At 44.9% G+C, this 25,143-nt stretch overlaps 2 protein-coding genes across 2 annotated transcripts in view; one reads left to right on the top strand and one right to left on the bottom strand.

Annotated features, from left to right (window-relative positions):
- The window catches only part of ARMC9 (armadillo repeat containing 9), a 1,183,007-nt gene that overhangs the window by 880,987 nt on the left and 276,877 nt on the right, over positions 1-25,143 (bottom strand). The window lies entirely within an intron of this gene.
- TNK2 (tyrosine kinase non receptor 2) overlaps positions 1-25,143 on the top strand; it is a 135,379-nt gene that overhangs the window by 77,570 nt on the left and 32,666 nt on the right. Inside the window, exons 5-9 of the mRNA XM_042457397.1 lie at positions 2,406-2,558; positions 4,332-4,609; positions 6,717-6,843; positions 9,700-9,846; positions 13,363-13,457. Of these exons, the coding sequence (XP_042313331.1) occupies positions 2,406-2,558; positions 4,332-4,609; positions 6,717-6,843; positions 9,700-9,846; positions 13,363-13,457 (800 nt within the window). The remainder of the gene's footprint in view (positions 1-2,405; positions 2,559-4,331; positions 4,610-6,716; positions 6,844-9,699; positions 9,847-13,362; positions 13,458-25,143) is intronic.

Below are 25,143 nucleotides of genomic sequence, written 5' to 3'. Positions count from 1 at the left end.
TCCTCTCCTGCACCTTTTCTAAACAAGGTCAATCCCAGCCGTTAGATGGAGGATGTCTCTTGCTTCAGGCAGCAGATGCTGTGGGATGGCAGCATTGGCAACCTCTCCAATCTGGTACACCTGGACCCTAGGGCCCCACCCTACCTGTTCCTGGGTCCCCTAAACTAGCCTGATACCAATGTGAAGTCAAAGGCTTTCATGGCTGGCATCCATAGTTTTTTGTGGGTTTTTTGGGCTGTGTGGACATGTTCTAGAAGATTTTCTTCCTGAAGTTTCGCCAGCATCTGTGGCTGGCATCTTCAGAGAATGCATGTCTGGAAAAATTGGGTGTATATATATTGTGTGAGCCTGGGAATGCAGGAGTGATTTGCATGTGTCTTGTTCTGTTGCTGATGGCTGGCCTCAGGCTGGGAGGCTAATGCAAAAGAGGATTAATGTCTGCTAATTGGGGATCATTATCTGCTGGGAAAGCCCCTGACTCTGGACGGTTTCCCATTTGCATTTGCTGAGTCCTTATTTTGCTATTCTTCAGGACTGGTAGCCAAATTTTGTTCACTTTAAGGGTTTCTTCTTTCCGGCTGAAATTGTCCAGGTGTTTTTGGATTTTAATGGCTTCCCTGTGCATCCTGACATGGTAGTGGTTGGCATGGTCCAGAACTTTTGTGTTTTCAAACAGTATTTTATTCCCAGGATGGTTAGTGGCATGTTCTGCTACTGCTGGTTTTTCTGGCTGGCCCAGTCTGAAGTGCCTCTTGTGTTCCTTGATTCTTGTTTGCACACTGTGTTTGGTGGTCCCTATGTAGACTTGTCCACAGCTGCATGGTATGCGGTAAACTCCTGCGGCTGTGAGAGGGTCTCTCTGGTCCTTGGCTGAGCAAGCATTTGCTGGATTTTCTTTGTCAGTTTGTAAACCATTTAAAGGTTGTGCTTCCTCACCACTTTGTCTATTCTGTCTGTGACTCCTTTGATGTATAGTAAAAATACCTTCCCTTTGAGTGGCTGCTTGTCTTCACTTCTCTGAGTTTTCCTGAGCTGCCAGGCCTGAGGCCTGCCATCAGCACAGAACAATACACATGCAAATCAATTCTGCATTCCCAGGCTCACACAGTGTGTGTGTGTGTGTGTGTGTGTGTGTGTGTGTGTGTGTACACCCACTTTTTCCAGGCAAGCATTCTCTGAAGATGCCAGCCACAGATGCTGGCGAAACGTCAGGAAGAAAATCTTCTAGAACATGGCCACAGAGCCCGAAAAAACCCACAAAAACCTATAGCCTGATACCGTTGTGTTGAAGGGTGCTCTCCTATCCCCATTGTAGAATAAGATTGGGTTGGAGAGCTAGCATGGTGAAGTAGTTTGACTGTTGGACTGTGATCTGGAGATCAGGGTTTGATTCCCAGCTTGAAACCCACTGGATGACCTTGCTCTCAATCTCAGGGGAAGACAATGGCAAACCTTCTCTTTACAAATCTTGCCAAGATAAACCCATGATAGCTGCTGCTTCTTCTTCTTCTTCTTCTTCTTATTATTATTATTATTATTATTTTCCTTCCCCTCTGCGCAATGCAATTGGGGTGGCTTACAACATTAAAATATACATTCCATAACATAACATAACACCAAGCCCACCCACTCCTTAAAATACAATTAAATAATAATAATAATTATAATAATAATACCATTTATAATTTAAAACATGTTTAAAACTATAACAATAATAACAAATGAACAGTGACTGTAGGCAAATCAGAGGTCAACAAGTTAAGTTTTCTTTTGGTGGCCAGGTATCTATTCAGGAAAGGCCTGCTGGAAGAGATCCATCTTAACAGCTTTTTAAAAGCTGTTTAAGGTGGTAATATGACAGATCTTGTCCAGCTGGCTGTTCCATAATCTGGGAGCAGTAGCTGAAAAGATCCTTTGGGCAGTTGTAGACAGCCTAGTTTTTAAAGGTTGCAGCAGATTTCTCCCAGAGGACCTGAATGTGCGGGGTGGATTATACAGAAGGAGGTGGTCCCGGAGATAGGCTGGACCCAAGCCATTTAGGGCTTTAAAGGTGATAACCAACACCTTGTACTGGGCCCAGAAACTGATTGACAGCCAGTGAAGTGATTTTAAGATTGGTGTTATATGGCCTCGTCTGGATGTGCCTGAGACCACTCTGGCTGGCGTATTCTGTACTAGTTGAAGTTTCCGGACTAAGCACGAGGGTAGCCCCATGTAGAGTGCATTGCAGAAATCTATACGGGAGTTTACCAGCGCGTGTACCATGGTTTGCATTAGGGTCACCATAAGTTGGAAATGACTTGAAAGCACACAACAACAACTTCAGAGTCCTAGTCCGGTGCTCAAGCCAGTATACTGTGCAGACTGTCTAACAGTCATTGACCTTTGTGTATTTTCTTCCCCAGCTGAATGTGGCAGTGAAGTGTCTCAAGACGGATATGCTGAGCCAGCCGGAAGCCCTGGATGACTTCATCCGGGAGGTCAATGCCATGCACTCCTTGGATCATGTCAACCTCATCCGCCTGTATGGCGTGGTCCTCTCCAATCCCATGAAGATGGTGAGGATGTCACCCCTGGCCCTGGGCTCAAGCCACTGTGGGAAATAGGGATTATTCATTGGAAAAAATAAATAATATAATCCCTGTTCTCCCAGCTGCAATAACGCCCTCAAATCTATGCAGTTCTCTGGAGCTATTTGCACTTCAGAGCTGCAAAAGTTCACCTGGGGATTGTTTTGCTCAGAAAATTGCTTTTTTCTTCACAGGAACATTCCTTTTCTGTGCAAATCACGACAGATGTTTGTTTGTTTGTTTGTTGCAAAAATGCATTTCTTTCCTATACAGAAACATGGCCCTTGTGGTCTCTTCTAACACTATGATTCTATGATCTCTGCACATGGAATGATGTTTTCTGTGTAAAAATCCCATGTAGGTTTGTTTGTTTGTTTGTTTGTTTGTTTTGGGTTTTTTGGATTGTTGTTGCTCTTTCTTGCTCAGAATAAGTTGCAAAATGGCTAAGATTCTCATTGTGCAGGATTCTCCTCACTGAGATTTCATCATCATCATCATCATCATCATCATCATCATCATCATGATGTTTATTTTTATCCCACTTTCCCCCCAAAATTGGGACTCAAAGAGGCTTACAGTACAATTAAAAACATACAGGGGTGATACATTAAAATAGAATTAAATTATTATAATATTAAAACAGATTGCTCCTTAAAAGAATAAAATACAGTTTAAAAAAATAAAAGTGTTTAAAGCTATACACTTTAAAAACAACACAACACCCCTGCTCAGATGTCCAGAACCCTTTCTACATCTGTTGTTCAGATATTTGCAAATATTCTTTCCATCCTTAGTGGGAAAGGGACAGTTGTCTCTGTGGTACGCAGCTTCTCCAGGCTCTCAGAATGTAAGGGTGAAACATAGCCGTACATTCGTCCTCCCATCTGGTCTGTTGCTCCAGAGCATCTGGTTCTCTTCTCAGGTGGTGTCTGCAGAGGTCAGAATACTCCAGGAACATCCCAGAGTATTCTGGCCCTGGAACTGCCCAATTGTCCTTCCCTTACCTGGCTCCTCTGTTGCAATGCTGTCTGGCTGTTTGCACGCTTGTCCTGCTGTGCCACCTGGTGCCACTGTTGCTGCCATGCGTCACAGTGGGTTTAGTGCTGAACTGGCTGGATATTGTTTAGACTGATTGCACCAAAACCAGGGATTGGGCCTTGTGTCGTCATGAGTCCTTGTTGTAGGAATAGCAGGATGATGCTTCATTTGGCCCGTGCAGATGGGGCCCTAGTTGCCATTGTGTTTCCTAGCCCTGTCTTTCTCAGACTGTGGTCTTCAGATTTATTTCCAGGTTGGGGAAGTCTGTCTTAGCTGAACCTTTCCCTGTTGCTACTCCAGCACTGATGTTTAACAACACAATGGTTGCAAAAATGAGTACTGTGTCCCCATTAATTTTGCCACCACAAGGTCAGAAAAGTAGCCATTCCATCAGGTGGTTGCACATTAAAATAATGTGTGCAGTGATTGTGAGTCTTGTTTTGAAGCCTCCTGGAAGTTCTAATATACATCCAAACAAGGTGCCTGCTTCCTGAGCAGCTTGTTTCAAAGTAGAAATGCCTCATTTAAAGGAAAAACTCCCCTGTTTTGCCACCAAGAACCAGTGGACCTCCAGATGCGTTTTGATCCCTGTACCCATGACTCTTAGCCTGTATGGGCAACTTCAAGATAATATTTTTCTATAAAAACTTTCATTGTCCCCAGCAAAGAGGAGAAGAGTGACTGTGAACTGTTTTTCCCTCCCATCTTCTGCCACTTTCCTAGGTCACGGAGCTGGCCCCGCTTGGCTCCCTCCTGGACCGCCTTCGCAAAAACCAGGGGCACTTCCTCATTGCCATTCTCTGCCAATATGCCATCCAGATCGCCAAAGGTATGGCATACTTGGAGTCCAAGCGCTTCATCCACCGTGATCTGGCCGCCCGCAACATCCTCCTGGCCGCCAACGATTTGGTTAAGATTGGTGACTTTGGCCTCATGCGGGCCTTGCCCAAGAACGACGACCATTACGTCATGCAAGAGCATCGCAAAGTTCCTTTCGCTTGGTGAGTGGCTGGGCCTGAGCCTCTGGGGTTAATTCCAAGAAGTGTTTCCCGCTGAAGTTAAGGAAGAAAGCAACCAGAGCTGAGAAAACATTCCTTTTTTGGAATACAATGTCCAGAATCCTCTGGCCAACATGGGAATTGTAGTGCAAAAAAGTTGAATTTTCCCCCATACAACTTTCAGAATCTGGTGTCTTGATATGTTGCTTCAGTTTGGCCAAGCCTTTTAAATTTTGGATCAGTAGCACTTCCCCACATGGCCTAAATACCCTAAAGCCACTAGATCTCATCTGATCTTGGAAATTAAGCAGGGTCAGCCCTGGGTAGTACTTGGATGGGAGACTGCCAGGGAATCCCAGGCTCTGTTTCAGAGGAAGAAACCAGTAAAACCACCTCTTGAGGATTCCTTGCCTAAGAAAACCCTGTGAAATTCATGGAGTCACCATAAAGCAACAGTCAACTGGAAGGCACACACATACACAGAGCACTTCCCAAAAACATTCCCTTGTTTTACTACAACTCCCAGAATCTCCCAGCTAGCCTGGGAACTGCAGCCCAAAAAAGTAGACTCTACCCAAGTTCTGGAAACAACACAAGACAAATGCTACAAATATGAGGGGCAGAAATCCCGGTGGTGTAAGTCCCTATGTGTGTAAGTTCTCTTAGGGAAGTGGTTGGGCATTTTTGCCTGATACGGAATGTCCATAATCAGCTCAAGGTTGAGGAAGTGGAATTGTGCATGCAGAGCCATTGTGCATGTAAATGCAAAGTGTGTATTTCTGAAAACATTGCTGCAGATGCAGTGTATGTCAGAGCAGATGTGCCCCACGTGTTGCTATGGATGCATATTCCAGTTGCATGCATGGTTAGCATACAATTAGACAGCACTACAGTTCAGCGCAAGGGTTGCATAGAGCACAACGCTGGAGACCTCAGCTGTGCATCATGAATGGGAGCACACATTCTCCAAGAAGGGAGGAAAAGATTAGGCCCGGCTAAAGCCAACAGGTGAAGAAACCACGTTAAAGAGCTCAGCTGTAAACTAAATAGGAGATAGAGCCAATGTGGTGCAGCGGTTTGAGTGTTGCACTGCAACTCTGGAGATTAGGGTTCGATTCCCAGCTCAGCCATGGAAGCCCATTGGGTGACCTTGGGTGTGACACACACTCTCAGCCCCAGGAAACCCTCTGATAGGTTCGCCATAGGGTCATGAGAAGGTGTGTGTGATGTGGTAAATCCCATGTATGCTTCATATAGGAACAAACATGGCTGCCCCTTCACAATTTGCTTGGCCTTCGTTAGTACAGTAGAACAAGTATGTTGCATATACTCCCCTTAGTCACTGTCACTGGTTCTGGAGGCTTCCAGCTTGGAGTGACTACCATTGAGCTATTCCTAACAGCCATTTTGGCAGCATGCCTGATAGGGTGGAGGTTCTAGAAGCTTGTTTTTGCAACAGGCAAAGCCAGGGATCCATATGGTGACAGACAGCATTGCATAGTGGTTACAGTCTTGGACTGGGCCTTGGGAGATCCATGATCGAATGCCCATTGAGCCTTGCAGCCTATTTGGTGACCTTGGGCCCTGTCTCACTCTCTTAGCCTGTCTGATATAGTATAATCTCGGGAGAGCTGAAGAGCTTGACTAGGCATGACAATTGTCTGGACAAGCTGAGTCTTGTCTTATTCCGAATACCAAAATCCAAAATATTCCAAAATCCAAAATTGTCCACCTGGGTGGCTGAGATAGCAACACGTTTGCTTACTGATGGTTCAGTGTACACAAACTATGTTTCTTGCACAACATTATTAAAAATATTGTGTATGAAATTATATACAAAACATACCGTATGTGAATTATATGTTTAAACTTCAGTTGCACCATCAAAATACAGGATCTCATGATGTATATGCAAATATTCCAAAATCCAGAGAAATCCAAAATCCAAAACACTTCTGGTCCCAAGCATTTCGGATAAGGGAGACTCAACCTGTACTTTTCCCCACCTGTCAGTCTTCTGAATAGCAATTTGTTTCTGACTCCTCAGTGGTGACACCATCTTTTTCTCTTCTCTCTTCCTTCCACTGTCTTGCATGTTGCCCCTGAGCAGGTGTGCTCCCGAAAGTCTGAAGACCCGCACCTTCTCGCACGCCAGTGACACTTGGATGTTTGGAGTCACGCTGTGGGAGATGTTCACGTACGGACAGGAACCATGGGTTGGCCTGAACGGCAGTCAGGTACAAAGGCAGAAGCCAGATCTCTAACGCAGCCTACCTTAGAGCAGAGTTTGGAAAAGTGAAACATTTTTGGGCTACAACTCATTAATGTTTCTCTTCTTGGACTAGAATTTCCAGAATCCCCCAGTAGCCCAAAATTAACATTTCCAAACATCTCTTACAGCTCTTCTGCACTGCAGAAATAAAGTAGTTTGAGTTTATCAGACACGAGGTTTTGGACCCTCAATTCTGCTAAGGAAGTGAAACAAACGTTGCGCAATGACCCTATAACATGATATTCTACCACATTGCTTGCTTTTCCGTCATTCCCCTATAACGTTATGTTAGCGCTACAATTGCGCAAAAGTTGCGATTTGCGTGATGCGAAACCATGCATAGTGGAACTTTTTACTACACCAGCGCCTTCATTTTGTTTTGAACATTTCGCATCAACATATTTGCGCATGTTCCTTGGAGGTTTTGGTGACATCCTGACCTTTGTGCTTCCGGGGGGGAGAAGGGAAAGGGGAGAAGCCCCTTCCAGTTTCCTGTTTCATGCGGGGCAGAAGAATGGGGCTGGAATGGATGGCCCCTAGGGGCCCCTTCAATTCCTAGCCTCCTTGGAGTTCATGCAGGACAGAAGAATGGGGCTGGAATGGATGACCCCTAGGGGCCCCTTACATTTGCAGCCTCCTAGGTGTTCATGCAGGGCAGAGGAATGGGGCTGGAATGGATGACCCCTAGGGGTCCCTTAAATTTGCAGCCTCCTAGGTGTTCTTGCAGGGCAGAGGAATGGGGGCTGGAATGGATGACCCCTAGGTTTCCAATTCCTAGCCTTCTCGGAGTTCATGCGGGGCAGAAGAATGGGGCTGGAAAGGAGAACCCGGGGGACCTTCAATTTCTATCAGCCTCCACGAGTTTCATGCGGGGCAGAAGAATGGTACTGGAATGGATGACCCCTAGGGGCACCTTACATTTGCAGCCTCCTAGGTGTTCTTGCAGGGCAGAGGAATGGGGCTGGAATAGATGACCCTTTGGGGTCCCTTAAATTTGCAGCCTCCTAGGTGTTCTTGCAGGGCAGAGGAATGGGGCTGGAATGGATGACCCCTAGGGGCCCCTTACATTTGCAGCCTCCTAGGTGTTCATGCAGGACAGAGCAACCCCCCTCCCCCGGGGTTGTCCTGAAAAAGGAAGGCCAGCGGAAGGGAATGGGGTGAAAAAGCAGCCCAGCATCATGGGAACTTTGCAGTCAGTAACTTCTGCGTTGTGTTGCGTTGCTGCCTACCACACCAAACCATTTCGCAACACAATTGCAAGGATAACGGGAGACAAAGGCCTGACTTCCCTTTTTCCCCATAATGCCCCAAAAGGGGAGGAATGACGCTAAAACTACGGGAGCGTTGAGCAACGGGCTCCCATAGAAATGAATGGCGTCTGGAAGAACATCGCGCTTTCACGTTATTGCGCAATGTTGGTGATGCTAACATTGCGCGATAGGCAGGAAAAATCGCCAAAAACTCGCGTCTGATAAACTCCACAGTTTAACTCTCATGGCTTCATCGTATGGAATCATGAGATTTGTAGTTTGGTCAGCCTGGTCTGTCAGAGAGCACTGGTGCCTCACCAAACTATAAATCCCAGGATTTTGTAGAATAGAGTTATGGAAGTCAAAGTGGTGCCAAGCTGCTTTATTTCTGCAGTGCGGATACACCTTAGAACAGAGTAGAAGTTCCCATGAGGTTGGTTGGTTCGTTGGTTGGTGGTGTTGCTGCATGTGTTGAATCTGCCTTGCTCTCTGGCCTGTTACTAAGCCATGGCCTATCGTAATAATATAATAATAATAAATTTTATTTATATTTCCCGCCTCTTCCTGCGGATTGAGGCGGGATTACAACAAAAATACAATCCGCCCCGCACACTCAGAACGTCTGGGCAGCAGTTGTTAAGGGTTCCAGGGGCTAGATTAGTCTCTACTTCTAAGAGGACCTTCACTGTCTCGGCCCCTAACCTCTGGAACTCTCTGCCCATTGAGCTCCGCTTGGCCACCTCCCTGGCCCAGTTCAAAAAGGGGCTGAAGACCTTTTTATTCAAACAGGCATTCCCTGATGTGAGCCCCAAATAACCTCTCCCTCTTCTTTACGTCAGCAGTGGCAAGCTGGCTGGAGTGTTTTATTGGATTTTAATTTGATTGTATAATTTTTATGTATTGTATTTTATGGAATGTTGTGCACCGCCCTGATTTTGTAGAAGGGCGGTATATAAATAATTTTTTTATTTATTTCTTATTTAAAAAGTAAAATCAACAATACAAAATACAAGATACAGTATTATCTAAAAATACAGTCAATAAAACGAACAGCAATACTGCTACCAATCATTAAAATGACCAAATTGTCATCTGTTTTCCATGCTGTCAAAGTCAGAAGTGGGAATGTTCTTTGAGATCAGCTAGAAGGCTAAGAGGTGACATACTAGCCATGTTTAGATATCAGAACGGATGTCATATTGAGGATGGAGCAAACCTGTTTTCTGCTGCTCCAGAGGATAGGACCAGATTAATGGATTCAAAGCACAGGTAAAGAGATTCCACCTCAACATTAGGAAGAACATCTTGGTGGTAAGAGCTGTTCAACAGTGGGATATCCTGCCTTGGAGTGTGGTGGAGTCTCCCTTGTTTGAGGTTTTTTAACAGAGGCTGGATGGCCATCTGTGCTTTGATTGTGTTTTCTTGCATGGCAGAATGGGGTTGGATTGGATGGCCCTTGGGGGTTTCTTCCAATGTTATGATTCTATGATCCTAAGCTTTTAATCATCATCATGCATGTTTGCAATGGCCCAATCCTGGCTTCTTTTTTAAGTCCAGTTTTCTCTGTCTAGATACTACACAAGATTGACAAGGAAGGCGAGAGGTTGGCCCGACCAGAAGACTCTCCCCAGGACATCTACAATGTCATGTTGCAGTGCTGGGCTCATAAGCCAGAAGACCGACCTACATTTGTAGCCCTGCGGGACTTCCTTCTGGAGGTATTGTCTGGGAGGGAGACAAAATCACAATTTTGTAGCCAATATTAGCTATGTTGGGTGCAAAATCAGGAAGGATGTATGGCATACTGGGATGTGTAGTCTGGTGAGATATTTAGCCTTCCCTGATAGACAGTTTTGCTGCCAGAACAAATTCCGAATCCCATTATTCTATAGCACTGACCCATGGCAGCTAAAACAGAGTCAAACTGCAGTATTTGTGCAGTGCAGATGCCGCTGAAGTTGTATAAGAGCCAAGGCTTGCCACTACTTGGCCATGTTTTATCACACTTTGGTTTGATATTAAACTTCATGTGTTCCCAGTATGAAGGCAGAGACAAGATGATGTATAGGGCCCAACCTGCAAGACAGGCGTTTGTAAAACAACTAAATAAATAAGTCCTTATTTGCCCTTAGTTCTGAGCTCACTGCAGAAAACTATTCCTTCTTCTCTAAATTCCTGAGCATGCAAGTCCCAGAACAAACATCTCAAGATTTACAGCTGTTTCCCCCCCTGGATTTGAGGCTCTAGAAACTTTATGTTAACATTGGATTTCATTTCATTTAATTTTTTAACACAGTCAACATGTCCTTTTGGCAACTCTCTTCTTATTGTATGTTCTGTGTTGCCATCTAGTGTGGGAGGGATAGAACTGCCGCAGGCTGCAGATCAGTAGTCATCTGCAACCTGATGCTGGTGGAAGGTATTGGACTATGACTCTCATCATCCCCTGTGGACTAATGAAAGGGGGTTTTTTTGCAAGATCTCCAGCCAGTGTCAGGTTGAAGAAACTGGATGTAATTCATACTTAATGTATAAAAAGAAGACATATCCAGAAGTAGCCATGCTATCTATATAGCAAAGTACAACAACAATGTGTAGAGAGATCTTGTAGCACCATTGAGACTAACTCAAAGAAAGAGATTGGTAGCATGAGCTTTCCTAGACTTAAGTCTACTTCCTCAGATATATTTGGACTGAAGATCTTGCAGGGGAAATAGACTTAAGTCTATGAAAGCATAGACTAATATGGCTATGTCTTTGAATTATTATTATTATTATTATTATTATTATTATTATTATTTCTTACACACCTTGCCCCATGGATCAAGACGGAGGACAACAACAGTTAACAAACAAACAACATCAGTGAAAACACATCAGTTAAAACACGCATCAGTTTAAAAGGACAATTAAAATGCACCCATATTAAAACAATCCACATTTAAAATTCATTGTTTAAAATTCACAATTTAAAAATCATCTGGACAAGCCTTTTAAATTTGGACAGCATTTTCAGCTGTCAAATGTCTTCCGGCAGGTTATTCCAGTCTTGGGGCGGCTGAAGAAAAAGCCCTCTGCCTGACAGTTGCCAACCTAGGTCTGGCTGATTGGAGTAAATGTCAGTATCATCCAGAATCCACAAAACAGTGATACTTTTATTGTACCAACTAAAATGCACATTTTACATGTTGCAAAGAAGCAAAAGCATTTGGAGCATGGAGGCTTCTTAAGAAATTCAGTGTTTCTCTTCCAAACAAAGGGGCTTGTAGCCTCAGGAAGGAGTGAAGACAAACAGGATCTCAAGGCAGTAGCTTTTTGTCTTGCTAATGGAATTTAAAGTTTACTGTGGACTGAATCTCTCCGTATCCACATGGCCAGAAAGAAAAGGAGCCCACCTGCATGGATACCCTTCTATACCACAACATCTTGACCAAATGTTATGAGAAACATCATTAATTTTCCCCTCTTTCTTTCTCCTGTATGATTTTTAACATCTTTGCCTGATGAAGAAGCCAGTGGAACTTTGGAAGCTTGCAACATGTATAATGTGCATTTTAGTTGGCTCAGTAATGGCATCACTGTTTTGTGGATTTTGGATGATACTGTACTTTGGTATAAAAAGATATTTCTTTAGGCAGACAGTCCACAATATGGGCACAGAAAAATGCAATTAGCATAACCTTGTATGAATAATGCCAGCATATATTCATTGTTGTTGTGGTGGTTGTGGTTGTTGTTATTTGCCTTCAAGTTGTTTCTTACTTAAGGTGAGCCTAAAGCGACCCTGTCGTGAGGTTTGTTTTTGGCAGGATTTATTCAGAGAGGTTTGCCATTGCTTTCCACTGAGGCTGAGAGAGTGGGACTTGCCCAAGGTCTCCCAGTAGATAACTTAGTAGTTAACTTGACTGTGATTAACAGCAATGAAAAGTGACCCTATCATGGGTTGTGGTTTGTTTGTTTTGTTTTGTTTTTCATGATTTATTTAGAGAGGTTTGCCATTGCTTACTTCTGAGGCTGAGAGAGGGTTTTGGTTTTTCAGCATGAATGAGCAGCTTGTCACTGTTGTCACATGCTTTTAAGTCACCTTGGACTTACAGTGACCCGATGAAAGGGTTTTCTTGACCAGATTTATTCAGCATGCTTACTACTGTGCTCTGAGGCCGAGACAGTGTGATTCACCCAAGGTTACCAATGGGTTTCCACAGCTGAGCGAGGATTCGAACCCTGGTTTTTCACACTCCTCGTTCGACACTCAGACCACGGCACATTGACTCGAATGAGTACATGCATTCTTTACTACAGAACCTTAGTTTTGGGGTAGAATGGGGGAAACATTTTTGATAAAAATCTGAAATAATAACAACCCTGACAGTAACATTTTAATAGCACCTGATGTTAGTTATCCTTCACGTAAGATGCTGATTGCAAACATCAACAACACATGAGTAATTTTAGAGTAAGGATTCTCAGATGTTCTTATTTTGACAGTTCCAGCTACCTTAGTTCTTATGGCTGTGAAGACATGCATGAACATTTGCAGGCAGTGCACCGTGAGTGGAAAATGCAAAAAACCCAAACAAAACCAGAGGGAAAGGGGCGCATAGGATTTCCAGTGGTTTAGGCCGGTCCTTGTGATGAGCTGAACTAGAACAAATTATTTAAAAATCAATAATAATAATAATAATAATAATAATAATAATAATAGATAAATTTTTATTTATATACCGCCCTGTGGCGAACCAATCCGGGCGGTTTTAATTTAAAGAAAATTAATATCCATTTGCAAAATTAATATACAAGGGCCAATATGATATAATGATTTGAGTGCTGGACTAGGACTCCAGAAGACCAGGGTGTGAATCCCCACTCATCCATGGAAACCCACTGGAGGACCTTGGACAGGTCACACTCTCTCAGCCTCAGAGCAAAGTGGCAAACCTCCTCTGAACAGATCTGGTCAAGAAAACCCCTTCATCGGGTCACCGTGAGTCCAAATTGACTTGAAGGCACATGACAACAATGCCATGCTGCTCATTCATGCTGAAAAACCGACTCTTTGCCTGCTTTTCATTAATGCATTTAAAAGTACCACCATTGACCCTTGCTACTCCAAATACACAAAAACGAAAGGAACCCCCACACTCCAAACAAGTAATTCTTTTCAATGCATTTGTACAAAGCTTTGTATCTGTATCAGGCCTCCTCCTCACTTTTCCTCCTCTTCCCTCCACCAGGCTCAACCCACGGATATGCGAGCCCTGCAAGATTTTGAAGAGCCGGATAAGCTCCTTATCCAGATGAATGACATCATTACGGTCATCGAGGGCAGGTATCGTGGGTGATGCGGGGGCTTGTGTTTGGTCTGGATTGTGGCTTTTTGGCACATCTTTGCTTGTTGGGTCCCCTGCAGTGGGACATGCAGTCTTGCATGGGAGCCTAAGGAATAGTTTTACCATTTCTTCTTCCTTCTCCTTTTCTACCAGTGCAATTCTAGCCTGCATTAATAGAAGTGTAGTGTCTAGACAGAGGGAAGTAATAGTACCCCCTTTTCTGCTTAGATCGGAACTCACCTGGAATATTGTGTCCAGTTCTGGGCACAGTTCTGGAAAGCATGGCCTATCAGGAGTGGCTTAGGGAGCTGGGTATGCTTATCCTGAGGAAGAGAAGGTCAAGAGATGACATGATAGCCCTGTTTAAATATTTGAAGGGATGTCATATTGAACAAGCTTGTTTTCTGCTGCTCCGGAGACAAGGACACAGCACAATTGATGTAAGCTACAAGAGAAGAGATCCCACCTAAATATTAGGAAGAGCCTCCTGATTATAAGAGTTGATTGACAGTGGAAGAGGCTGCCTCGGAAAATGGTAGAGTCTCCTTCTTTGAAAGTTTTTAAGCAGGGGCTGGTTGGTCTTCTGTCAGGGGTGTTTTTGGCACAAGGGGGTTGGACTGGATGACCATAGAAATATAGAATCATAAGAGTTGGAAGAGACCATGAGGGCCATCCAGTCCAACCCCATTCTGCCATGCTGGAACTCACAGTCAAAGCATCCCTGACAGATGGCCATCCAGCCTCTGTTTAAAGACCTCCAGGGAGGGAAACTCCACCACACTCTGAGGGAGTTTGTTCCACTGTCAAACAGCCCTTACTGTCAGGAAGTTCCTCCTAATGTTGAGATGGAATCTCTTTTCCTGGAGCTTGCATTCATTGCTCCAGGTCCTAGTCTCTGGAGCAGCAGAAAACAAGCTTGCTCCATCCTTAATTTGACACCCCTTCAGATATTTAAACAGGGCTATCGTATCACCTCTTAATTGTCTCTTTTCCAGGCTAAACATACCCAGCTCCCTAAGTCTTTCCTCATAAGGCATGGTTTCCAAGCCCTTTACCATCTTAGGTCTCCCTTAGGGTCTCTTCCAACTGTCTGATTCTATGGCCCTTATCAGATGAGTCTTGAACTGGGGGACTTCAACACTGGGCGGTTCGAATTAACGTTATTTCGCTCAATACGATCATACCATCATTCGAATGGCCCAATCCGAACGCACGTGAATGCGCGAGATGCCGAACTGAATGCGTACTGGATCCTCTTTTTGGAGCGTGTTGGCCAGTGCGCTGATAAGGGGATTGGCGATATCCTGGATTGGGGCTCTGTTCGATCTCAGTGCGAATGGGTCTGGTGTGACTACCCAGTCCTGAATTCCATCGCAAGACCCCCAGATTCCAATTTTTACTTCCGGTGGGTCTTTCCTCTTGCCAGTTCCAGGGGGGGGGGGGGGGGGCGGCCCAAACCGCGGCTTTTTTTTCTTTTGCCGCATGAGAGGTGCGCAGCTGCGCAGCTACAGCGCTAAGCAGCGGCGGCTCCCTTCTGCCCAGGGCTTGAGAGCCAGCCTAGGCTGCATCCCAAGCAGGGAAGAGGCGCGGGGGCCGCTGGAATCGCGGTTCCAGCAGCCTCCTCCTCCTCCTCCCGGCTTGGGAGCCAGCCTAGGCTGCCTCTCAAGCCGGGAGGAGGAAGAGGAGGCCGTTGGAACGGCGGCGATCGCTGCGATTCTAGCGGCCCCGCACCTGTTCCCTGCCTGGGATGCAGCCCAGGCTGGCTCCCAAGCCCTGGGCAGAAGGGAGCCGCCGCTGCTTAGTGCTGTAGCTGCGCAGCTGCGCACCTCTCATGCGGCAAAAGAAAAAAAGCCGCGGTTTGGGCCGCCCGTGAGGAAGCTGCCTCTCTTTTATCCCGCCATACTCACACACTCACACACACACACACACACACACACACACACACACGTAGAACCGGGCATTGCTAATTTGTTGCAAGGGAAGGTCATGGTAACATTAAAACCAAGCAGGAATGTAGAGAGGAAACAGTAATGGGCACGTTGTATCGCGATTGTTAATGTGCATGAGCTGGCTCTCCAGCTGTTTACCGGGCTGTCATGATGGGACCTCCCCTTTCACCCCGGAAGCGTTTAAGGTCGCAACCCATGCAGGGCACCACTGAGCATGTGCGAGGCGGCCGATACGAATCGGCCAATCCTCATGTTGAGCACCGGTGTGGCTAAACATTCTGCACTGAATGCACTTCGCGCGAATGCGTATTGGCCAATTTTAATCATGCCAATTCGGAGGGACTCCCAGGTATGATGGTATTGTGCGAAATAACGTTAATTCGAACCGCCCAGTGCTGAAGTCCCCCAGTTCAAGACTCATCTGATAAGGGCTTATGAGGCTAGACTCCCTCCTTCATTGTCCTTCCAGCATGGGAAGGAAAGAACTTTTTTTAAAAAAATTGCCAAGCCTTTGAAAAGTGCTCACAGAGAAAGTTTTCTATTTTACTGGGCGTCCTTTTAATTCTGGCGTTAGATTAAGAAGGTCACAAGTATGAGTTTGCAGGAACTGAGCAGAGCAGTGGAGAACAGGGAGTCCTAGAGATGTCTCATCCACAGGGTTGGCATGGGTCAAGATCAACTCAGGCGTGGTGGACAACAACTAAAAGTTCCATTACATTTTAACTTCCACGTGATGTACAGTTTTTGCTGTATCTGTGCTTTTGCCACCAAGAGTCCCTATATTGGGAGAAAGGTGGGATGTAAGTAAATAAAATCATCATCATCCTCACCATCTGTTTTAACCTTTGGAATCACCTTGACTCCCAGGGCAGGGGAAAAGGTGAGGCAATAGCACTGCCACCAACAATAATACAAATAATTCCATTTCCATCGCCACCCCTCATATCTATCAATGGTGTCACTAGGATTAGTGTCTAGTGATACCACTAGTAAGTGTGGGTGTGAAAGCTGGACACTGAAGGAAGACACTGCCAGAAAGAAAATCAACTCGTTTGAAACGTGGTGACAAAGGAGATATCTATGGAAACCAAGGACTGCCAAAAGACAAATAAATGGGTCGCGGAGCAAATTGAGCCTGAACTCTTCCTAGAAGGCAAGATGACTAAACTGAGGATGTCATACTTTGGACAGATCACAGACAAACTGACTCATTGGGAAAAATAGATAAGGCTCTGTAAAGTGGAAGGCGGTAGCAAAAGAGGGAGATGGCACGAAAGTGGATTGATTCAGTCAAGGAAGCCACATCTGCCCTGGGTTTGCAAGACTTGAGCCAGGCGGCTGATAATCAGAGCTCTTGGAGATCCCTTACCATAATCAAAGACTACTTGATGGCAAATAACAACACAAAAATGAATATGAACATAGTAGGAATATGAAAGGGGATACTGGGAGTGGTAGTCCAAAACCAGACTTCCCTGAGCTTTGCATCTTTTTTGGAAGCTTCAGCTCTGGTGCTGGGGGTCAGACTCCTCACCCATCATCTCAGCCCTTGGTGGGTGGGGAACAGTGCCCTCTTTTCCTGCCCAGACCATGTGCCATGAGGAATCTGTGCTCTCCTTTGCCCTCCACAGGACTCCGGAGGGGCCGATCTCCCTTGCCAGGGTCCCTCAACCCACCCTCCACTGAGTCACGTCTCTGGGTGTGATTTTCTGCCCTGGCTTGTGTACCCTCAAGTTCTCTTGCAGCTTCACCACTTTTCATCTTCCTCTTCTATATATTTTTTTCACTCGCACGCCCCCGCGCCCAGCTGCCGCTCCCTGCCACCCACGCTTATCTGATCCGCATGCCAGCAAGGGAGAAGGGGCCCTGCTCGTCTGGGATTGTTTTCCTAGGAAAACACACAAGCCGTGGCAGAAGGACTTGCCTGCAAAGGTAACAGCCCTGTCCGGACCCTCAGGGGCTCTGATCTCCCCATCAAACTTCTGCTCATATCTGGAAAGGTGGCATTCCTGCCGTATAACCTGGTCAGTCTCTTTTTTTAAAAAAGAAAGAAAAATAAATAAATAAATATTTTTAACTGTGGTAATACATTTCTGTAAAATACAAATGGCATTGCATTTAAAAAAAAAATCCAACAGCAGTCACAAATGACATGAACAATACATCTTGATTTGAAATTGCATGAGAAAGAAGTGGCAGAAATCTATCCACTGAACCCAAATGAAGAGGAAAGCGCGTTGTTCCAAAGGTTTATGTGCAGTTGCAGAGGACATGTGGGACTAGAGCCAACACTGAAATGCTCAGCCAATGAAGTCCAAACTCTATTTTAAAAAAAAACCAACCTTAGACTGAGCTGTCAGTTTCTCCATTAGAGGAAGGAAAATTCCGTAACATACCTCTCCAACTCTCCAAAAATAAACCAATACTTTTTTCCTAATCTGTGGCAATTTCTAAATGCACAACTACACAGATAAAACAACATCTTTTACTTGTGAATCTTCACTGATTATCAAAGAAGTCCAGTTATTAGTGATAATTGCAACATTTGCCCTGTAATTCAGCTCATTTTTGTAAGCCGCCCCCTCCCCCCCCAAAAAAACAGCCTTTTTCTACAAGCACCAAGCTACTGAACTTCCCTCCAGAAGTTGCTGAACTGCATCTCCCAGTATTCCCAATCATTGGCCATTCTGGCTGAGTCTTAGGATGGGAATTGCAATGTACAACATAAGGAGGGCCACATCTTGCCTCCCCCTGGATTATGGAGTAGTGGGCTGATTTTTTTCCCCCTTATGGAAACCCCATATAGAGTCAATCCTCCGTATCCACGATACTTCATCCATGGATTGCACCATCCAAACTTGAAAATACACATTTTTCTTTTAAATCCCAAAAGGAAACCTAGATATTGGCTTTGTATATAAGGGGACACAATTTTATTACACCATTGTATATAATGGCACTTGAGCATCCACAGATTTTGCTATCCACAGGAGTCCTGATACGAAACCTCAGCAGATACTGAGGGCCTAATGTAAACACAAACAGTTGCAACCCACCTCTCATGAAACAATTTAGAAGACTGGAAACTGCACAAATACAATCAGTGCAGTCAAAGCAGTGGCAGCAACAAATGTATTTCCTAATACTGAATACAGAATGGATTGAATGTGCCTTTGTAGCATTTTCATTCTGAGAGCCATCAGTGATGGAGAGTCAGTGTGGTGTAGTGGTTTCAGTGTTGGACTAGGGTTCAAATCCCAGCTCAACTATGAAACTCACTGGGTGACTTTGGGCAAGTCATATACTCTCAGCCTCAGGGGAAGGCAATGTAAAACCTCCTCTGAAGAACTCTTGCCAAGAAAACCCCATGATTGGTTTGCCTTAGGATTGTCATGCTCTAGAAACAAAGGCACACAACGGCAAACAACAGCATCAGTGATGAATTCACAGGCATCTCTTTGGAGTAGGTGTTCCAGAAGTATGGAGCCACAGCTGAGAAGGTCCTGTGCTCAATAACTACCACTTAATGGCTCTCACCGTTGGGTCTTCTGTGGTGATACCAGTGTGGGAAAGCTGATACATGACCTGAGAGCACAAGATTGCAACACAAGATGCAAAGCTTGGGGAAGTTCTTGTTGTTGGACTACAATTCCCAGAGTCCAGACTCTGCAGTACAGGTAGAAAGTACTGGCAAAGCCTACTTTTAATGCTTGAGAACCTGGAGAACTACTGATAGTCAGAAGATTGCACTAGGCTAGATACTACTTGTTTTGAATCTTGGTTTTGTGGAGAAGGCAGGATATGAACTCCCTCGGAGGGTGATAGAGTCTCCTTCCTTGGAGGTCTTTAAACAGAGGCTGGATGGCCATCTGTCAGGGATGCTTTGATTTGGATTTCCTGCATGGCAGGGGGTTGGACTGGATGGCCCTAGTGGTCTCTTCCAACTCTACGATTCTATGATTCTATGAATAAAGAGGAAGGATAACAATGACAGATGGACATATATAGTCCAGTCTGGTGTATGGTATATCCATACATTGGATCACTCATTAATCATAAAGGAGACTACAGTCAAGAAATCACAGGAAGCCTAGGACTTGGAAGGGCAACTATGAAGGAACCAGACAAGATCCTGAAGTGTCAAGAGATATTATTGAATACTAAAGTTAGCATGATCCATGCCATCGTATTTCCCATTTCTATGCATAGCTGTGAAAGCAGGACAGCCAAGAAAGCTGAGAGGAAGACCATCAAGTCATTTGAAATTTATTGCTGGATAAGATTGCAGTCAAGAAATTCCAAGGAGCCTAGGACTTGGAAGGGCAGCTATGAAAGAACAAGGCAAGATCCTGAAGTGTCAAGATATATCATTAAATACTAAAGTTAAAATTGTTTCCCCCCTCACCATGTACACATGGGAGAGCTGGGCAGTGAAGAAAGCTGAGAGGAAGAGCATGAACTCATTTGAAATGTGGTGCTGGATAAGGTTTCTCTGGATTGCCAAAAAGACCAACAAATTGGTCCTAGAGCGTCAGATTCTCCTTAGAAGCCAAGAGGGAAGATGAGGTGAGGGATTTCAACCTTTCCAATGTGGGAGGAACCGGTACTGTTGGGACATCCTGAAGTGATGGGGAAGGAGTGGCTGGCTCTCAAGGATGCTGGAGAAGGGCTCCCTTTTGGCCCCCAAAGCCTGAAATTCCTCATTCCAACCATGTATAAAACAGAAGCATGAATTGCGGAGGAATGTCAAAGGTTGAACAATCAGGAATCCTCAGCTTGTCTCAAGGCAGCCACTGGGTGACCTCGGGCAAGTCACACAATCTCTGTCTCAGAAAACCCAGTGACAGGTTTCCCTTATGGTTTCCATAAGTCAGAAGTGACTTGAAGGCAGATAACAACAATAACTGTGCATGTAAAGAGGATGAGAATTAGGATGGTGATGAAGGATGGACAGATATAGACCCGTCTGGCATATGGTATATATCCAAATATACTGTACCAGTCATTACTGTAATCAGTCATTACTGCAGTCAAGAAATCACAAGAAGCCTATGACTTGGGAGGGCAACTATGAAGAAACCAGGCAAGATCCAAGTGTCAGGAGATACCATTGAATACTAAAGTTAGGATGGTCCATGACATTGTATTTACCATTTCTATGTATGGCTGTGAAAGTTGGACTGTCAGGAAAGCCGAGAGGAAGAACATCAACTCATTTGTAATGTGGTGCAGGGGAAGATTTCTGTGGATACCACAGATTGCCAAAAAGTCCGATAAATGGTGCAAATCAAACTCTCTCAAGAAGCCAAGATGAGGTGAGAGACTTTGACCTTTCCAATGTGGGAGGACATCCTGAAGTGATGGAGTGATGGGAAGGAGATGACTGGTTCTCTGGGATGCTGGAGAAGAGTTCTGTCTGGACGCCCAAAGTCTGGGCTTCCTAACTCCAGCCTTGCATATAAAACAAATGCATGAATTGGGGAAAGTAAGTCAGAAATGACTTGAAGGCACACAACAACAGCAGCTATGTGTGTAAAGAGGATGAGTATGAGGATGGCACTGATGGCTGGACATACATAGTGCAGTCTGGTATGTGGTATATATCCATACCTTGGATCATCATTAATCAGGATGGAGTCTGCAGTCAAGAAGTCAGAAGAAGCCTAGGACTTGGAAGGGCAGCTATGAAAGAACCAGACAAGATCCTGAAGTGTCAAGATGTCTGGATTCCGTGTTTAAATACCATGAATTGTCTGGATACATGGATTGCCAAAAAGTCCAATATAAATGGGTCCTGGAGCAAATCAAACTCTCCCAAGAAGCCAAGATGAGGTGGGGGACTTTGACCTTTCCAATGTGGGAGGACATCCTGGAGTGATGGGGAAGAGGTGACTGACTCTCTGGGATGCTGGGGGAGACTTCTCTCTGGACTGCAAGGCCTAGGATTTCTCACCAATTCATGCTTCTGTTTTATATGCAAGGCTGGAGCTTTACATATAAAACAGAAGCATGAATTGGGGAGGAATGTTAGAGGTTGAACAACGATGAACCCATAGTAGGCTTGTCTCTTGCAGATTCTCTGCTGCACCTTCCTCCTTTCCCTCCCTCTCCGTCCCACGATATCCTCCCTCCAAGGCTGGGGTTAGTCACCGCTGAGCCATGAATCAGGGCGAGATTGTGTGTCTTTAGGGACTGGCTTCTGCTCCCGCTTGCCCAGCAATCATGACTCTGGCTTGGGGCCGGGCACCCTTAATTGCAGGGAGGTGGTTTGTAACTGGAGTCAGGGACAAGAGGGTGTAGTTTGAAATGCCAAGCCGGGCGCGTACACACCCCCACCCAGATTACATCACCGCCTTGCTGAGTGATGGGACCGAACACATAAACAGTCCTTAAGCAAGCAAGCAAGCTGCCTGCTTTCCTCACCCAGGCATTTGCTCAAAGGAGGAGGTGTAAGTGGCAGCAGTAAGGCCTGGCCAGCTATATTCTTTTCCCCTTGCCACCTGCGAGGATGGACTGAGGATCCGGTGCCATGGATTTTCTCATCACAGGTGACCAAGGGTTGGCAAATGGGTGTGCATCATGGGGAGAGAGAAGGAGTTTGATCTGGGTTGCAGATACTTGTTCTTGTTGGGTGCCTTCAAGTTGTATGCAACTTATGGTGCCCCTAAGTCAATTCTGTCATGCTGTTTCTTGTCTCAGAGGGGAGTTGCCATTGCCACCCTCTGAGGCTAAGAGTGTGTGACTTGTCCAGGGTCAGCCAGTGGGTTTCCATGGCTGTGCCAGCATTTGAACCCTGATCTCCGGAGTCGTCCAGTGCTCAAACAGCTACACCATGCGGGCTCTCCAGATACTGCTGGACTACAAATCCCAGCAACACAGCCAGTGGCATGGAGTGCTGGGAACTGCAGCCCAATGACATTGGGAGAGTCACATGGCTTCCCTGCTTTCATTTAGAGCAGTGAGGTCTCAATTTGGGGTGCCCACACCTCCAAGGCATGCAAGATGGGATTTCAGGGGGTGCAACAAAAATACTTATGTGAATCTAGATTCAGTTTTCTTTTGTCAATCAGGAACTGCAGTCAGCAAAAAAAGTTTCGCGATTTGACAAAATCGTGAATGAGAAGCAAGAAAAAAGAAGTAATTGAATTTTATGTTCACAACTGGAAGTGATTTTACTGTTTACATTTTTCCCCTGAATAAATTAAAGTCTGATTGATCAACTTAGATTTGCATTTTATGCACTGAGTCAAAAGTCCTTTTTTAAATCAAAAGTACCATTTGTTCCCCCGCAATATTGCATGTGGTTGTATTTGTGGTTCAAAAATTAGAAATCAGGCTTCTTCATCTTCAAATGTGATATTGCTTTTGTAGGGGATACAGAAATTAATCAAACATTTCCTAAGGGTGTGGGGCATAGAAAAGGTTGGGAACCATTGATTTAGACAGTCAGCAATGAGTAGATTTCAAGGGAAAGATGCTAGAGACTTCGACTGCCTTCTGTTGGTAGATTGTTTGGTCCCCTCTTTGGGTCACAAGCACGAACCCCAAAAATTCATGTCTGGGAAGCTATGGATTCTAATTGTCCCAGCCTGTTTTTTTTGATGCCAGCTCTGCCTCGGCCCCAGTTTTGCTATCTTGTCTTTATACTGACCCATTATATCAGGAGAAGAGAAAACAGATGGTTTGTGCTTGAACCAAGAGTGGGACAACTTTTGAAAAAGCAAAATTTACTCTGTGCTTTCTGGACTTGAGGATAGCAAACTACATGTAGCAGAGGTTTCTTGTAATGAATTACACGATCTTTTTTGGTAACATAATTTAGCCTTTTAAGAAAGAACGGAATTTAAAATGTAAGCAAATTTCTATCATCACAATAACTTTTTAAAAATCCATTTGAGCATTTAGAAACTGCGGGGTGCATCTGCATTGTAGAAATAATGCAGTTTGGGACCACTTCCTATAAACTCCTGGGATTTGTAGCTTTGGTGAGGGAATTCTTTGGTAGAGATGGCTGAAGACCTTGTAAAACTGCAAATTCCAGGATTCCATAGGATGGACCAAGAGTCCAGGCACCCAGAGAAAAAGGTCAGGCAGAAGGAACAAGGCAGTGCAAAGACAGCGAACAGAAGAGTTTTAGGTATAATGAATTTTCAGTAGTTCACTCTCTTCAATGCTGGAAATTTGGAGACTGAAGGAAAATTTGATGAGATGGGGCTAGAATTCTTATTGGAGTCTAATGGCACCATCTCCCTCCTGCCCACATAACTACGCCCTTGATAGCACCTAATCACTACCATTACCACCTTCTTGTTGTTGTTGTTGTTGTTGTTGTTGTTGTTGTTGTTGTGTGCCTTCCAGTTGTTTCAGGCTTATGGCAATCCTAAGGCTTCGGTTTTCTTGGCAAGATTTGTTCAGAGGAGGTTTGCCATTGCCTTCCCTGAGGCTGAGAGTGTGTGCCTTGCCTAAGGTTACCCTGGTCTCCAGAGTCATTGTCATAGTCACACTCAAACCACTGTGCCACACTGGCTCACCCCACTGGCAAGAAATGATGCCAGCCAGGAGAAAATAATTTTAAGGCATGTGCGGCATTTTTCTCAGGATTCCAGCACCTTGTTGGGAAAAGTCCAATGTGGCTTAGACTAAAATCCGCTGAAACAACTCAGAATTAGAACAGTGACCGTTTAAAACCATAATAATGATTTAAACACTCTAAAAACCTATTTAACAATTGAATCATCTAAAGGTTAAAGTTGAAATAATATAAAAACATGCGTTCATGTGAGACCCAGAGTGGTGTTGTGGATTGATTGTTGGACTATGATCCTGGAGACAAAAGGTTTATTCTCTGCTGGGCCATGGAAAGCCACTGGCTGACCTTGGGCAAGTCACACACTCTCAGCCCTAGGAAACACGCTGATAGGGTTGCCTTATGGTCACCTTAGTCAGAAATGACTTGAAGGCACACAACAAGAAGAACTATCCATGTACAGATTTGGACAAAGTCAGAAGGCTTTGTGGGATTCCAGCATGCTCAATGGCAAGGGAAGGAACCTCGAACTGGTTACAGAAAGGAAAAAAATGGTTTGATCAGTTAGCAGAGTGATCAAGTAACACTCCCAGATTAAGTGGGCACCTAACAGGGCTGCCACCACTTCCGTTTCCTCCCTAGATAGGCTCCAAAGACCGCAGTAAAAAACATATTTTAACTTAGGAACAAAGCCAGTGTCTGCACCAAATGGGCCTCATAGAATCATAGAATCCTAGAGTTGGAAGAGACCCCAAGGGCTATCCAATCCAACTCCATTCTGCCACGCGGGAAGACACCATCAAAGCGCTTCCAACAGATGGCCATCCAGCTTCTGTTTACAAACCTCCACTGTCTAGACTTCTAGACAGTGTGAGTGTTTGCCACTGTTGAACAGCAGTTGACACCCAAAAATTCTTCCTAATATATTAATAATCTTTTCCTGTAGTTTGCTCCATGTCCTCTTCTCTGGAGCAACTCCATGCATTGCTCCATGCCCTCTTCTCTGGAGCAACTCTGGCCTCACTATGACACCCCTTCAGATACTTAAACAGGACTATCGTATCACTCTTTACCCTTTCCTTCCCCAGGTTAAACATATCCATCTCCCTAAGTTTCTCCTCCTCGGGCTTTATGGTTTCCAGACCCTTTGCCATTTTGATTTCTCTCCTCAGAACATGCTCCAGCCACTCTCAATTTTGGGGGGAAAGA

Source organism: Sceloporus undulatus, chromosome 3, assembly GCF_019175285.1.
Source record: "Sceloporus undulatus isolate JIND9_A2432 ecotype Alabama chromosome 3, SceUnd_v1.1, whole genome shotgun sequence".
In the NCBI taxonomy this organism is placed as follows: Eukaryota; Metazoa; Chordata; class Lepidosauria; order Squamata; family Phrynosomatidae; genus Sceloporus; species Sceloporus undulatus.
Note: the sequence above shows the minus strand (reverse complement) of the source record. Positions and strands in the feature narration are given on the sequence as shown.